The 15,479-nt window shown below is 43.7% G+C and overlaps 1 protein-coding gene across 26 annotated transcripts in view; it reads right to left on the bottom strand.

The window, feature by feature from the left end:
* Nucleotides 1-15,479, bottom strand: part of ATXN2 (ataxin 2) — a 121,687-nt gene that overhangs the window by 89,204 nt on the left and 17,004 nt on the right. For all 26 annotated transcript variants that reach the window (XM_069754984.1, XM_069754952.1, XM_069754942.1 and 23 more), the window contains exon 2: nucleotides 3,538-3,571. In XM_069754984.1, coding sequence (XP_069611085.1) covers nucleotides 3,538-3,571 — 34 coding nt within the window. The remainder of the gene's footprint in view (nucleotides 1-3,537; nucleotides 3,572-15,479) is intronic.

Consider the following 15,479-nt stretch of genomic DNA (forward strand, 5'->3'; position numbering starts at 1 on the left):
TAATAGCAGCGTTAAACGAGTGCATTATACCGTGGTCAATGCTGCCATTAACCCTGTGTGAGCGCTGACCGGAGGAGAGTATGCGGGCGCCGGGCACTGACTGTGGGGAGGAAAGAGCGGCCATTTTCTTCCGGACTGTGCCAGTCGCTGATTGGTCGTGGCTCTTTTGCCGCGACCAATCAGCGACTTGGATTTCCATGACAGACAGTGGCCGCGACCAATGAATATCCGTGACAGACAGACACAGGACAGAAAGACGGAAGTGACCCTTAGACAATTATATAGTAGATGAACATTCAGTCTTTGTACTTTGATGCTATAAATCCAGAGAAGATGGAGGAGACAAATTCTAACACATAGCTGCCTTTGTCAGTCAGGATGGTAAGGGCGCAGACATTGGCACTCAAACAGCTCAAATCTAAAAGGTGGGAATCAGGTTGGAGAGCATACTGAGACAACCGAGACCAGCGCAGCACCCTGAGCCAACTCAGCAGTCATGGAGGATGATGACTGCTGAGGGCAAGACCAGAGAACCAGATCAAGGTGTCAATCAGCTGATGTCAGATGAAGGTGGTGGCATAGCTCAAAAATAAAGTCGATGTCCAGCCAAAAGATTCCGGAAGGCAAATCTGCTTCTCCCATCAGACTCAGGAGTACTTGATGCCAAGACTCCTGTTGGTGGAGGAAGTTGACAATGCTTGAAAGCTCAGAATGTGGCGTGTGAAGGCCTATCTGGTGTGTGCATGCTTTTCCACTTTGTCAAAGAACCAATCACTGCAGCATGCAGATGGAAAAAGTGTTATTTTTTCAAATAAAGGACTTTATTCTTGGGGTGTGTGTGTTTTTATACAATATCACTATAGGTTTACTAATGGATAGGTGTCTTATAGATGCCTCTCCATTACTAACCTGTGGGTCTGATGTCACCTGACAATACAAAGGTGACATCAACCCCACTTGTCACCGCTACAAGGCAAGTGAGAAGAGTGAGGCTAAGCGCCATATCTTATAGATGCGCCTTTTCAGGGGGGGCTGAGAGCTGATGTTTTTAATCTGGGAGGGGCCAATATCCATTCCCCAGTTTTTTACAGGCAGGGGCGGCTGCATTAGCAGAGCTTCTGCTTGTAAAATTATTTAACCCCTTCAGATGGATTTACATCATGGGACATGACTAGCGGCGGAAAGGTATGGGACATTGTTTTTTTATTTTTCCTTTTTTACAGAACGAGGGTCGTCATTTGGATTGAGAGTATAATAAACTATTACAACACTCTGTGTCTTTATTTCAATAAAATACTTTTCTCCTAACGTGTGTGTTTTATTAAAGGGAACCTGTCACCTGAATTTGGCGGGTCCTTTTTTGGGTCATATGGGTGGTGTTTTAGGGTCTTTTATTAACCCCTTTTTTCCCGCTGGCCACGAAATTGACTTGAAGTTGATTCACTTTCCTCCCTAGTTAACGCGTGTGCAAAGCAATCTTGCCTTGCGCACGCACAGTATGCTTTGCCCAACTGCGGGCAAAGCCGAAAACCATTAGTGTGCATGCGCCGGCTCACTATGTCCCGGAACACAGCACAGCAAAATACATCCAGGACCTAGTGCGCCGGCGCATGCGCACTAATGGTTTTTGGCTTTGCCCGCAGTTGGGCAAAGCATACTGCGCGTGCGCAAGGCAAGATTGCTTTGCGCACGCGTTAACTAGGGAGGAAAGCGAATCAATGGCAAGTCAATTTCACGACCAGCGGGAAAAAAAAGGGGTTAATAAAAGACCCGAAAACACCGCCCATATGACCCAAAAAAGGACCCGCCAAATTCAGTTGACAGGTTCCCTTTAACCATTTACTAGTATTGGATTAATAATGGATAGGTGTCTTATTGACACCTCTCCATTATTAACCTGGCTTAATGTCACCTTACAATAGCAAGGAGGCATTAATCCTTTATTACCCCATATCCCACCACTACACGGGAGTGGGAAGAGAGAGGCTAAGTGCCAGAATAGGTGCATCTTACAGGTGTACCTTTTCTGGGGTGGCTGGGGCAATAACCATGGTCCCTTCTCTAGGCTATAAATATCTGCCCTCAGTCACTGGTTTTCCCACTCAGGCGGAGAAAATTTCGCAGGAGCCCACGCCAGTTTTTTTCCGCGATTTAACCCTTTATTTTAACAGCTAGAGCCCCCAAATTTTGCATACACACTCTACTAAAATTAGTAGTGAGGAATAAAAAATGGTTTACTGTATGTAAACCAAGTCTCATATCCTGTCAGGTTTGGGAAGGAGATAGCAAAAGATGTATGTATGTATGTATGTATGTATGTATGTATGTATGTATGTATGTATGTATGTATGTATGTATGTATGTATGCTGTATATATATATATATATATATATATATATATATATATATATATATATATATATATATATATATATATATATATATATATATATATATATTCTCTCTATCTGCCTATACTATGTGTAGACATTTATTCTATCTATTCATCTATTCTAATAAAACCTGTCCGTGCGATTTTACTGTACACCGCACTGAATTGCCGCCTTTTCTATAGAACACCGGTGCGTATTTTTTGCAAGTCACACTGATGGTCCGTGTGTAATCCGTATTTTTCTCGTCCCCATAGACTTTCATTGGCGGATTTTTGGCGCAATACGCTGACAAACGCAGCACGCTGTGATTTTCTACGCCCATAAAATACAGCTGAGAACTATATGGCAGATAGGAGCTGCCCCATAGAAAATCATTGGTCCGTGTGCAATGCGTAGTTTTTGCACCTCTCATACGTCCGTAAAACTCTAGTGTGACCCCGGCCTAATAGCTGTAAATCATTCGGTTGCCGTGATGAAAACTAAATGAACACTAAAACACTCAGAGGTCACCCGAGCAACGGGTACACTCGCTCATCACTAATGGAAAGTCATCAAACCAGGTAGACACAGGCAGTGACAAGATTAGAGATCATCAACAAGTCCAGGACCACGCATTTCATAAACTATGCACGCCAACCAGGCCACAGGTCTCAGCAGGTTAATTCCCTTCCCTGCTCAGGAAATTCCCTTGGATTACAGGCAGTAATGACAGAACAGTCTGCTTGATGACAGGGAAAAAAAAAAAAAAAAAAAAAAAGGTAATTTTTTTAAGTTTTCTTAATTTTAAAAAGCATTAAATTTCTGTTAGCCTGTTTAATAACACAAAACTGCTATAATCCAAAAACATATAGTAGAGTCATGTTGACATTGCTAAGGCTGTGCTTATGGTAACAGCTCCAAAGGGGTCCATACCGTCCTCGGGGGAACTCCTTGTCACACACTTTCCAGGTTTTGCAGTATTGCAATTCAAATTTTTTAATAAAATTTTAACAGAGTGGGTGAATTCAAATTTCAAAAGGTTAGATTATGTCTAATAGTTTAAGGCATGAGACAACTGGTTAATAGAAATGGAATCTAAATTTCAGAGTTGAATATGTTATGTGCATACACACATGCTATTTGTAGCAGCATTATCAGAACTTACAGATTGAGGAGGTCCTTTTCCACTGCTTCTCCCTCTGTAAAAAAAAATAAAAATAAAATAAGCGTGTTACTTTGAGAAAAGTGTGACAGATGTAGACAAAAATCACCAAGATATCGATCACTGGATCTTGGCTCAAGAAAAAGATCTATTTACAAATTGGCATATAAGTACCCCTAAAGTAAAAGGCTGCAACTAAAACATAGCCTTTATTTATACATCCTAATAATTATTTCCAAAACTTATTAGGAATGTTCACGACTTTCCCAAAGACCATTGTACAGCGGTAATACACTCACGTACTCCTCCTCCCCAGGGCCAATTCCAGCTCTCTATGGATGCTCTAGTGAATTTTGGCTGCAGTAGTGACATGACTATCTGAGCGGTGCAGCCGCAGTTCATGCCATCTACATCACCACTGAGGTTAGTGATTGGCTGTAGCGATGAGGTGCGTTGTAGCAGCGAGTTACCCTCGGCAGCAGTGGGAAGCAAGCGTTGATCCTACATTATAAAGTACAACATATACTTCCAGAGTTGCAGGCATTTTCACTGGGCCTAATTTGCTAATGTTTATCGTTTGTACCAAAGAGTTGTTTGCTTACAGGAGTCTCAGGGTCGGGGTGAGGTGAGGGCATGTCTTGTAAGCTGCTCTGCATAATTACTCCATCAGCAATTCTCCCCTTCGGAAGCACCACCAAAAATAGCATATTGGGCTAACTAAATCAAAAAGTCCCATATCTCTGGATCTGTATGGAGTATTTAAAGAAAAAAACTGAATAATCAGGGGAGCAGTAGGAATAAAAAGGTGAAAAACTGGCAACTTGACCTGGTGATGGGTCATCTTTAAAGGGAAGCTGTCACCCAAAAATGGCTTATAAACTAAGGCCACCGGCATCAGGGGCTTATCTACAGCATTCTGTAATGCTGTAGATAAGCCCCCCATGTATCCTGAAAGATAAGAAAAAGAGGTTATATTATACTCACCCAGGGGCGGCCCCACTGTGGTCCGATGGGCGCCGCGGTCCGGGTTCAGCACCTCCCATCTTCATATGATGACGTCCTCTTCTTGTCCGACTCCTGTGCAGGCGTACTTTGTCTGCCCTGTTGAGGGCAGAGCAAAGTACTGCAGTGCGCAGGCACTGGGAAAGGTCAGAGAGGCCCGACACCTGCGCACTGCAGGGCAGATAAAGTACACCTGCGCAGGAGCCGCAGCAGAAGACAAGAAGAGGACGTCATCGTAAGAAGATGGGAGGTGCCGGACCCGGACCGCAAAGCCCATCAGAATGGACAGCAGAGGGACCACCCCTGGGTGAGAACAATATAACCTGTTTTTCTTATCTTTCAGGATACATGGGGGGCTTATCTACAGCATTACAGAATGCTGTAGATAAGCCCTTGATGCCGGTGGCCTTAAGGTACCGTCACACTCAGCGAAGCTGCAGCAATATAGACAATGAGCCGATCGCTGGAGCGTCGCTGTTTAGGTCGCTGTAGAGACGTCAAACACAGCAGCTCCAGAACGATGCAGGAGCGATCCAGTGACGTAACGGCGACTCACTTATCGTTCTCGCTGGTTGTTGGCTCCATGTAAAACATCGCTGGCATCGTTGCTTTTGATGTCAAACATGACAATACACGCCGACCTGACGACGAAATAAAGTTCTGGACTTCTAGCTCCGACCAGCGATGGCACAGCGGGATCCAGATCGCTGCTGCGTATCAAACACAACAAGATCGCTATCCAGGACGCTGCAACGTCACGGATCGTTGTCGTTCTCGTTGCAAAGCTGTTGAGTGTGACGGTACCTTTAGTTTATAGGCCATTTTTGGGGTGAGATTCCCTTTAAAAACACCATGGAGTGATCAATATGTAGTGCCTGCCATCAGTTGGTTTGCACAGTGTGTCTATACTAAATAGCCAATTCCAGTTAAAGACTTGAGACAATGCAGCTGACAGCCATTTCATGTGTATGGACGGTGGGGGCTCCTGTAAATCTATGTTTGCCAACCAGCGGCCAAACTGCAACTCACCTCGTGCTATGGCAGGAACAAGGTGTCAAGCCATGAGGGGCATTGCAGTTCAGTTTTGCAACACCCGAGGCAGATTGGCAAACACTGTTGTAACAATAGTAATTGAATATACTGTGGAATTGGAATGACAACGAACCTGCCCATCTACATTTCCAAACACACTAATGTCGAAGGCTGGTTTCACATTTGCATCTGTGCGTGCAGCGTTTGATCCGCATACATCTGCATGCGTCATGCGTACATATATTGACGTGATTAGTGCGCGCCGCCCTCTGCCTGAACGTCAGTGCAGAGGACGGGGAAGACACAGTGGCGGCCGTCTGTGGAACGCTGACCGGTGAATATAACAAGTGCCGGGGGCCTGAGAGGTGAGTATGTAATTTCTTTTTTTTTTATCGCAGCAACAGCATATGGGGCAAATGTCTGTATGGAGCATCTTATGGGGCCATGTGCAGCATTATATGGGGCAAATGTCTGCATGGAGCATCTTATGGGGCCATGTGCAGCATTATATGGGTCAAATATCTGTATGGAGCATCTTATGGGGCCATGTGCAGCATTATATGGGGCAAATGTCTGCATGGAGCATCTTATGGGGCCATGTGCAGCATTATATGGGTCAAATATCTGTATGGAGCATCTTATGGGGCCATGTGCAGCATTATATGGGGCAAATGTCTGCATGGAGCATCTTATGGGGCCATGTGCAGCATTATATGGGTCAAATATCTGTATGGAGCATCTTATGGGGCCATGTGCAGCATTATATGGGGCAAATGTCTGCATGGAGCATCTTATGGGGCCATGTGCAGCATTATATGGGTCAAATATCTGTATGGAGCATCTTATGGGGCCATGTGCAGCATTATATGGGGCAAATGTCTGCATGGAGCATCTTATGGGGCCATGTGCAGCATTATATGGGTCAAATATCTGTATGGAGCATCTTATGGGGCCATGTGCAGCATTATATGGGGCAAATGTCTGCATGGAGCATATTATGGGGCCATGTGCAGCATTATATGGGGCAAATATCTCTATGGAGCATCTTATGGGGCCATGTGCAGCATTATATGGGGCAAATATCTATATGGAGCATCTTATGGGGCAAATATCTCTATGGAGCATCTTATGGGGCCATAATCAGCATTTGTGCAGCATTACATGGGGCATATTTTAATATGGAGCATCTTATGGGGCCCATCATGAACTGTACGGAGCATTAAATGGGGCTCCTGATTAAATATGGATATTCAAAAACACTTAACCTACTGATGTCTCAATTTTATTTTTATTGGTATCCATTTTTATTTTTGACATTTACCGGTAGCTGCTGCATTTTCCACCCTAGGCTTATACTCGAGTCATTACGTTTTCCCAGTTTTTTTGTGGCAAAATTAGGGGTCTCTGCTTATACTCGAGTATATATGGTAATCCATAAGTTAATGACAGACAGAACATGAAATGCAGCCATTGAGGGTATGTGCACAGGATGCAGATTTAGGCTATGTGCACACGTTCAGGATTTCTCTCAGAAAATTCCTGAGAAAAAACGGACATTTTCTACAAGAAATCCGCAAGAAATCTGCATGCAGTTTTGCTGCGGTTTTTTCCAGACATTTCCCAATGCAGTTTGTAGTGGGAAATCCGCAAAAATAACAAAATTAATGAACATGCTGCTGATTTTACCGCGATGCTGTTTTTTCGCGGGGAAAAAAACCGCATCATGTGCACAAACCATGCGGAATTCATTCTAAATGATGGGATGCTTATTGTATGCGTTTTTTTGCGGTTTTATAGCGTTTTCATCGGGAAAAACTGCAAAAAAAGGCAACGTGTGCACACAGCCTTAGTGCAGAATTAGTGCAGTTCTGCAGCAGATTTTTCTGCTGCAGAAACGCTGCAGATCTGCACTGTGATTTACAGTACAATGTAAATCAATGTGAAGAAAAAGCTGTGCACATGGTGCAGAAAAATCCGCGCAGAAACGCTGCAGATTTCAAAGAAGTGCATGTCACTTTTGTGCGTTTCTGCAGCGTTTCTGCACCCTTCCATTTATAGAAATCTGCAGTGGTAAAAACTGCACAGAATCTGCATCAATTCCGCACAAAAAACGCACTAAGGCTAGGGTCACATTGTGTTAGTGCAACCCGTTTAGCGCTAGCGGATTGCGCTAACGCAATGTTTTTAATATGGCCGTGTCCCGGGGTCGCGGTAACGTCCCCGCTCTCGCAGATCCCCGATCTGCAAGAGCGGGGAACGGACCGCGGGCACGCCTCGGACGCTGCGAGCAGCGTCCGCGGCGCGCCAGGAAACACCGGCGCGTCGCTAGCGCGTGCCGAACATGGCACGCGCTAGTGCTGCGCGTTCCCATTGCCGTGAATGGGCGCGCTAACGGACGCGTTGCACGGCGTTAATTTCGCCGTGCAACGCTGTCCGTTAGCGCTTTCCCATTAACGCAATGGGAACCAAGCCTAAAACTGCATAAAAAAAAAACACAAAAAAAAACACCTGCGGATTCTGCCAAGAGATACAGATTTAGTGGAGAAAATTCTGCACCACATTTCCTACGTGTGCACATAGCCTAAAACACGTGTGACTGTTGAAATAGACGCCCCAGCCCAAGAAGCAACCAGGCAGATTATCAAAGTAGACAATCAAACATAGATTTAGTTCATTAGAATCACCCACCCCATGTTATGCATCTGTCTTATTTATCCAACAATACATATTACAATATAAGGGCACAGAGTTACGCTGAGCAGAACTCAATGGGATCACTCATGTGGGGTAAAACGAAGATGCTGCCTTATTGTGAATACCAAATGGTAAGAGCCAAGATGTAGGTAATTACCTCAAGTGACTGGCACAAATGTGCTTGCAGGGCTGGCTCGTCACCCCGACGCGCGTTTCAGATGTCCTCCCCATTCTCAGCAGCTCTCTTTTTGACACACCGAAAATGGTGGGAGAAAAAAAAAAAAAAAAAAACAACTCAGCCATTCACAGCTCAGCAGACTGGCTTAAAATGGATGCTCAGCCATTTTCGATAAATGGAGACAGCGAAGATCAACCAAGTCAGAAAAAGTAGCTGAGGAGGGGGTCTGATGAGTACCGGTATTTCTTTTATTTCAACCAGTGTCATTTTAAATATGAATTGCCATTGACCGGACACCCCTTGAAGGAAACTTGGATCAGCAGCACTTTGCAAAAAGCTATTGAAAAGTTATGTGGACTGCTGGTGGTACAGCTTGTTACATGGATGATACCAACAGGGTAGTCTACTTGACAGAGGTGTAATATTTTTACTACGATATTCCACAGTTTTACAAGCTATACAGCTACTTTTAGATTGTCATTATATTGCGCCATGTGACTGCTTTGCAAGCTTTTTTTTTTCTAATAGAATCCAATTATGCAACATAATAGAGATGAGCGAACTTGTTCAGAAAACGTTCGCCAATCTCAAATTCGGCACAAACGTTGCACATTCAGATTCCTAAGCTTTTTCCCTAAAAATGTGCAAAAGCTGGCCAAAGTTCGGTAAATGACAAGTTCACTAAGGACTCTTTCAGATGTCTGCGTTTCCAGTAGCAGCAAATTGTCCCTAACACGTGCACAATGATGACTTCTGTGTGTCATCACTGTGACCTGGGAAGCAGCAGTACAGTTCATGCTGTTCCCTATCGCTGAAATGAATACAGCTCTCATCACGGTCCCTTGCAATCAGTGCACAATGTTGAGAGTTGTATTCAATGTAACAGCAAGAGAAGAAGGCGGCTGATGGGAGTATTCATCAGCCACTTGCTCTTTAAAAAAAAAAAAAAAAAAAGACGTAGGTTCCCCGGTATTTTTGATAACCAGCCAGGCAAAACTGACAGCTGCAGGCTGCAATCTTCAGCTGCCAGCAAGGCTGTTTAACAAGAATAGAGGGGTTCCCAAGCGGTATTTGGTATTTAAATAAATGTATATTTAAAAAAAATAAAAAAAAACTGTGGGGTCCTCCCCATTATTATCAAGCCAAAGCAGACAGCTGGGGGCTGGTATTCTAGGGCTGATAAGTGGCCATGGATCATGGATTTCTCAAGCTCGCGGTGCCGTCAGTCAGATCATAGGAGTTCACCGCAAGACACTGAGCAGTGGTAGCAAACACTGCTCAGTGTTTGCTGGATGACAGGCTGTACAGTTGCATCATGCAATATTGCGGCCATCCATCTAGATGTAGCAGAGCTAGACCATTCGCAGGACAAATGGATTATTAGGTTCTCTGCAGACAGGTGAGGAATATTGTTGTTTATTTTAATTCTGCTACAGGAGACCAAGGCTTCTGTGGACTGGGCGATAACGTATGGTTTAATTTAGACTCATTAAAGGACTTTATTCTTGCTGTGTTTATTTACAATATAAATACAAGAATTGTACTGAAGAGGCGTCTTATCAGACCCTCCAATACTAACCCGTGGGCTTGATGTCACCGGACAATGCAAATGTGACATCAACCCCACAAATATAAACATCACTTGCCACCACCACAGGGCAAGTGGGAAGAGCCGGGCAAAGCGCCACAATTGGTTCATCCAACAGATGCGCGATTTCTGGGTGGCTGCGAGCTGCTATTTTTAGGCTGGGGGGGTACTATCCATGTCCTTTTACCAGCCTGAGAATTACAGCTCCCAGCTGTTAGCCAAGTCAAAAAAAATTTAAATTATATATAGTGCAATTGATGGGTCAATTGTTTCCACTTTTTCTGGTGTCGGCCCTTAATTTGAGCTGTTTTATGAGCTTTTTGGCCCCTTTGAAGGTGTTATTGATGCGTTTGGTTTTGCCTCCCATTGTATTCAATGGGGTTCAGGTACGTTTGAGGGCCATGTTCGCCGAACCTTGAAAGGTTCACTCATCTCTAATAATAAACAACTTTCATACTGGTACCCATTAGGCCTCTCTGAAAAGCGGCCTTAAAGGGAACCTGTCACCTCACATTGGTGGGATATTAAAATGATTTTTTACCGGTCAGATGGGCGGCGTATCCTCGTCATTTCTCCACCACGTTCGTCCCTGTTTTCAGCAATATTTTAGTGAAGAGTATGCGTGTGCCATAGTTGGTGCATGTGCCATGCAGTCTTCAGTGGTGCATGCGCAGTTTGCTTTTCCCTACTGCGAGCAAAGCCGAAAAGCATTACTGCGCATGCGCCCGCGCACTATGTCCCGGAAGTATTTTGCTGTGTTCACCGCGCTGAGGTAAACCGTTTTTAGTTTTAATGTTTTCTCCCCTTCGCGGAGATATTAGCTTGTAAAGTTTAAGTTATAATAAGGTAAAGCCAAGGGGGCGTTGGAGGTTTTCTGCTGTCTGATCATGAGCAGCTGGTGTCTAGCAGGATGCGAAAATGAAACATACCCCTAAATAAGTTTAGAGCTGACTTTCTCCTGTGTGAGACATGTAATGAGATCGCCCTGCAGCCATTTAGAATATAGCAGAGGTGAGTATGACTGCTGAGAGGATATCTAGAGGCGTTTTCAGTCATTGTGGAGCAGTATTGAAAGCTGGAAGTGTTTGCAGTCACAATCAGGTCTGCTGCATCTCTACACAGTAGCAGCAGAGATCAAGGATGTGCATGATTAGGTCTCATACGAGAACGCTTGCTCTAAGCTTATCTAGGGTCGGGTTCTATTATCCCCTGCATGACATCGCCTGCTTATGATTGGTCAACGTTATGTAGGGGAAAAAGTACAAGACCCCAGAGAATTGTAAAGAACTTTGGACTTATAAAGCTATAAGCTAATATATTCGCAAAAGAGAAATTAAAAAACAAAAAGTTTCAGCTCTGCAGCCACTATTACATGATGGGATCAGTTTAATATGCTAAAACTAGTGAAAGGGTCTCTAAGGCTAGGTTCACATTAGCGTTTGTGTGCAGCATATCATCTGCATGCACAAACGCATGCTTACGCCCTCGCATCATCTTACGCATGACGCAAAATAAAAATCTGCATGTGCATGCGTTTAAATGCATTTTGGCATGCGTTTGTGTTGTTTATGCGCATGGTGGAGGTGGTGAAATCATTTACTGGACATATGCATTCTGAAGTACACATGTATCGAACTCATGTACTTGCGTACCAATGCGTTCCCATAGACAGGAATGTGTTTTTTTGTTTGTTTTGTTTTTTTACACACTCCTCCGCATGATTGCGCAATATTTGACGCCTCAAAATATGCAACATGTTGCGTTCGCCGCACACAGCGAAACGACGCATGTGTACGCATCCGCACAGATACGCTAATGTAAACCTGGCCTAACTGCTTAAGACAAGATAGATAGATAGATAACCAAGCAACTCTTACTTTTACTTTCTGGACCAGCAGTGTCCCCTGCAAGGTTGGCACTGTGCCTCAGGGTGGCACTTTTTGCCACATGACCACTACAGCAGCTGTTAATTTGCTGCAGCCTTTCAGCACTCCAGCATAGCGGATGCCCAATCTGACAGAATAACGAAGACTGCAGCAGATCATCACCACTGATTAGCAATCAAAGTCACATGTCAACAGGGAAAATCTACATCACAGGAGCGGTGCCGGTCCAAGAGTAAGGCTATGTGCACACGTACAATGGTCCACTGCAGATTTTTCGGCAGAGGTTTTGGTAAATTTGCAGGGCAAAAACGCTGCGTTTTTGCTGCGGATTTAGCAAGGTTTTTTTATATGTTGTATGTTCTATTATATGTTGTATAGTAACATAGTTAGTAAGGCCGAAAAAAGACATTTGTCCATCCAGTTCAGCCTATATTCCATCATAATAAATCCCCAGATCTACGTCCTTCTACAGAACCTAATAATTGTATGATACAATATTGTTCTGCTCCAGGAAGACATCCAGGCCTCTCTTGAACCCCTCGACTGAGTTCGCCATCACCACCTCCTCAGGCAAGCAATTCCAGATTCTCACTGCCCTAACAGTAAAGAATCCTCTTCTATGTTGGTGGAAAAACCTTCTCTCCTCCAGACGCAAAGAATGCCCCCTTGTGCCCGTCACCTTCCTTGGTATAAACAGATCCTCAGCGAGATATTTGTATTGTCCCCTTATATACTTATACATGGTTATTAGATCGCCCCTCAGTCGTCTTTTTTCTAGACTAAATAATCCTAATTTCGCTAATCTATCTGGGTATTGTAGTTCTCCCATCCCCTTTATTAATTTTGTTGCCCTCCTTTGTACTCTCTCTAGTTCCATTATATCCTTCCTGAGCACCGGTGCCCAAAACTGGACACAGTACTCCATGTGCGGTCTAACTAGGGATTTGTACAGAGGCAGTATAATGCTCTCATCATGTGTATCCAGACCTCTTTTAATGCACCCCATGATCCTGTTTGCCTTAGCAGCTGCTGCCTGGCACTGGCTGCTCCAGGTAAGTTTATCATTAACTAGGATCCCCAAGTCCTTCTCCCTGTCAGATTTACCCAGTGGTTTCCCATTCAGTGTGTAATGGTGATATTCATTCCTTCTTCCCATGTGTATAACCTTACATTTATCATTGTTAAACCTCATCTGCCACCTTTCAGCCCAAGTTTCCAACTTATCCAGATCCATCTGTAGCAGAATACAATCTTCTCTTGTATTAACTGCTTTACATAGTTTTGTATCATCTGCAAATATCGATATTTTACTGTGTAAACCTTCTACCAGATCATTAATGAATATGTTGAAGAGAACAGGTCCCAATACTGACCCCTGCGGTACCCCACTGGTCACAGCGACCCAGTTAGAGACTATACCATTTACAGGTCCTTCTCAAAAAATTAGCATATAGTGTTAAATTTCATTATTTACCATAATGTAATGATTACAATTAAACTTTCAGATATTATAGATTCATTATCCACCAACTGAAATTTGTCAGGTCTTTTATTGTTTTAATACTGATGATTTTGGCATACAACTCCTGATAACCCAAAAAACCTGTCTCAATAAATTAGCATATTTCACCCATCCAATCAAATAAAAGTGTTTTTTAATAACAAACAAAAAAACCAACAAATAATAATGTTCAGTTATGCACTCAATACTTGGTCGGGAATCCTTTGGCAGAAATGACTGCTTCAATGCGGCGTGGCATGGAGGCAATCAGCCTGTGACACTGCTGAGATGTTATGGAGGCCCAGGATGCTTCAATAGCGGCCTTAAGCTCATCCAGAGTGTTGGCTCTTGCGTCTCTCAACTTTCTCTTCACAATATCCCACAGATTCTCTATGGGGTTCAGGTCAGGAGAGTTGGCAGGCCAATTGAGCACAGTAATACCATGGTCAGTAAACCATTTACCAGTGGTTTTGGCACTGTGAGCAGGTGCCAGGTCGTGCTGAAAAATGAAATCTTCATCTCCATAAAGCATTTCAGCCGATGGAAGCATGAAGTGCTCCATAATCTCCTGATAGCTAGCTGCATTGACCCTGCCCTTGATGAAACACAGTGGACCAACACCAGCAGCTGACATGGCACCCCACACCATCACTGACTGTGGGTACTTGACACTGGACTTCAGGCATTTTGGCATTTCCTTCTCCCCAGTCTTCCTCCAGACTCTGGCACCTTGATTTCCGAATGACATGCAAAATTTGCTTTCATCAGAAAAAAGTACTTGGGACCACTTAGCAACAGTCCAGTGCTGCTTCTCTGTAGCCCAGGTCAGGCGCCTCTGCCGCTGTTTATGGTTCAAAAGTGGCTTTACCTGGGGAATGCGGCACCTGTAGCCCATTTCCTGCACACGCCTGTGCACGGTGGCTCTGGATGTTTCCACACTAGACTCAGTCCACTGCTTCCTCAGGTTCCCCAAGGTCTGGAATCGGTCCTTCTCCACAATCTTCCTCAGGGTCCGGTCTCCTCTTCTCGTTGTACAGCGTTTTCTGCCACATTGTTTCCTTCCAACAGACTTACCATTGAGGTGCCTTGATACAGCACTCTGGGAACAGCCTATTTGTTGAGAAATTTCTTTCTTGGTCTTACCCTCTTGCTTGAGCGTGTCAATGATGGCCTTCTTGACATCTGTCAGGTCGCTAGTCTTACCCATGATGGGGGTTTTGAGTAATGAACCAGGCAGGGAGTTTATAAAAGCCTCAGGTATCTTTTGCATGTGTTTAGAGTTAATTAGTTGATTCAGAAGATTAGGGTAATAGGTCGTTTAGAGAACCTTTTCTTGATATGCTAATTTATTGAGACAGGTTTTTTGGGTTATCAGGAGTTGTATGCCAAAATCATCAGTATTAAAACAATAAAAGACCTGACAAATTTCAGTTGGTGGATAATGAATCTATAATATATGAAAGTTTAATTGTAATCATTACATTATGGTAAATAATGAAATTTAACACTATATGCTAATTTTTTGAGAAAGACCTGTATAATCACCCTCTGCTTTCTATCACTAAGCCAGTTACTAACCCATTTACACACATTTTCCCCCAGACCAAGCATTCTCATTTTGTGTACCAACCTCTTGTGCGGCACGGTATCAAACGCTTTGGAAAAATCGAGATATACCACGTCCAATGACTCACCGTGGTCCAGCCTATAGCTTACCTCTTCATAAAAACTGATTAGATTGGTTTGACAGGAGCGATTTCTCATAAACCCATGCTGATATGGAGTTAAACAGTTATTCTCATTGAGATAATCCAGAATAACATCCCTCAGAAACCCTTCAAATATTTTACCAACAATAGAGGTTAGACTTACTGGCCTATAATTTCCAGGTTCACTTTTAGAGCCCTTTTTGAATATTGGCACCACATTTGCTATGCGCCAGTCCTGCGGAACAGACCCCGTCACTATAGAGTCCCTAAAAATAAGAAATAATGGTTTATCTATTACATTAGTTAGTTCTCTTAGTACTCGTGGGTGTATGCCAATCGGACCCGGAGATTTATC

This window comes from Ranitomeya imitator, chromosome 1 (assembly GCF_032444005.1).
Source record: "Ranitomeya imitator isolate aRanImi1 chromosome 1, aRanImi1.pri, whole genome shotgun sequence".
Lineage (NCBI taxonomy): Eukaryota > Metazoa > Chordata > Amphibia > Anura > Dendrobatidae > Ranitomeya > Ranitomeya imitator.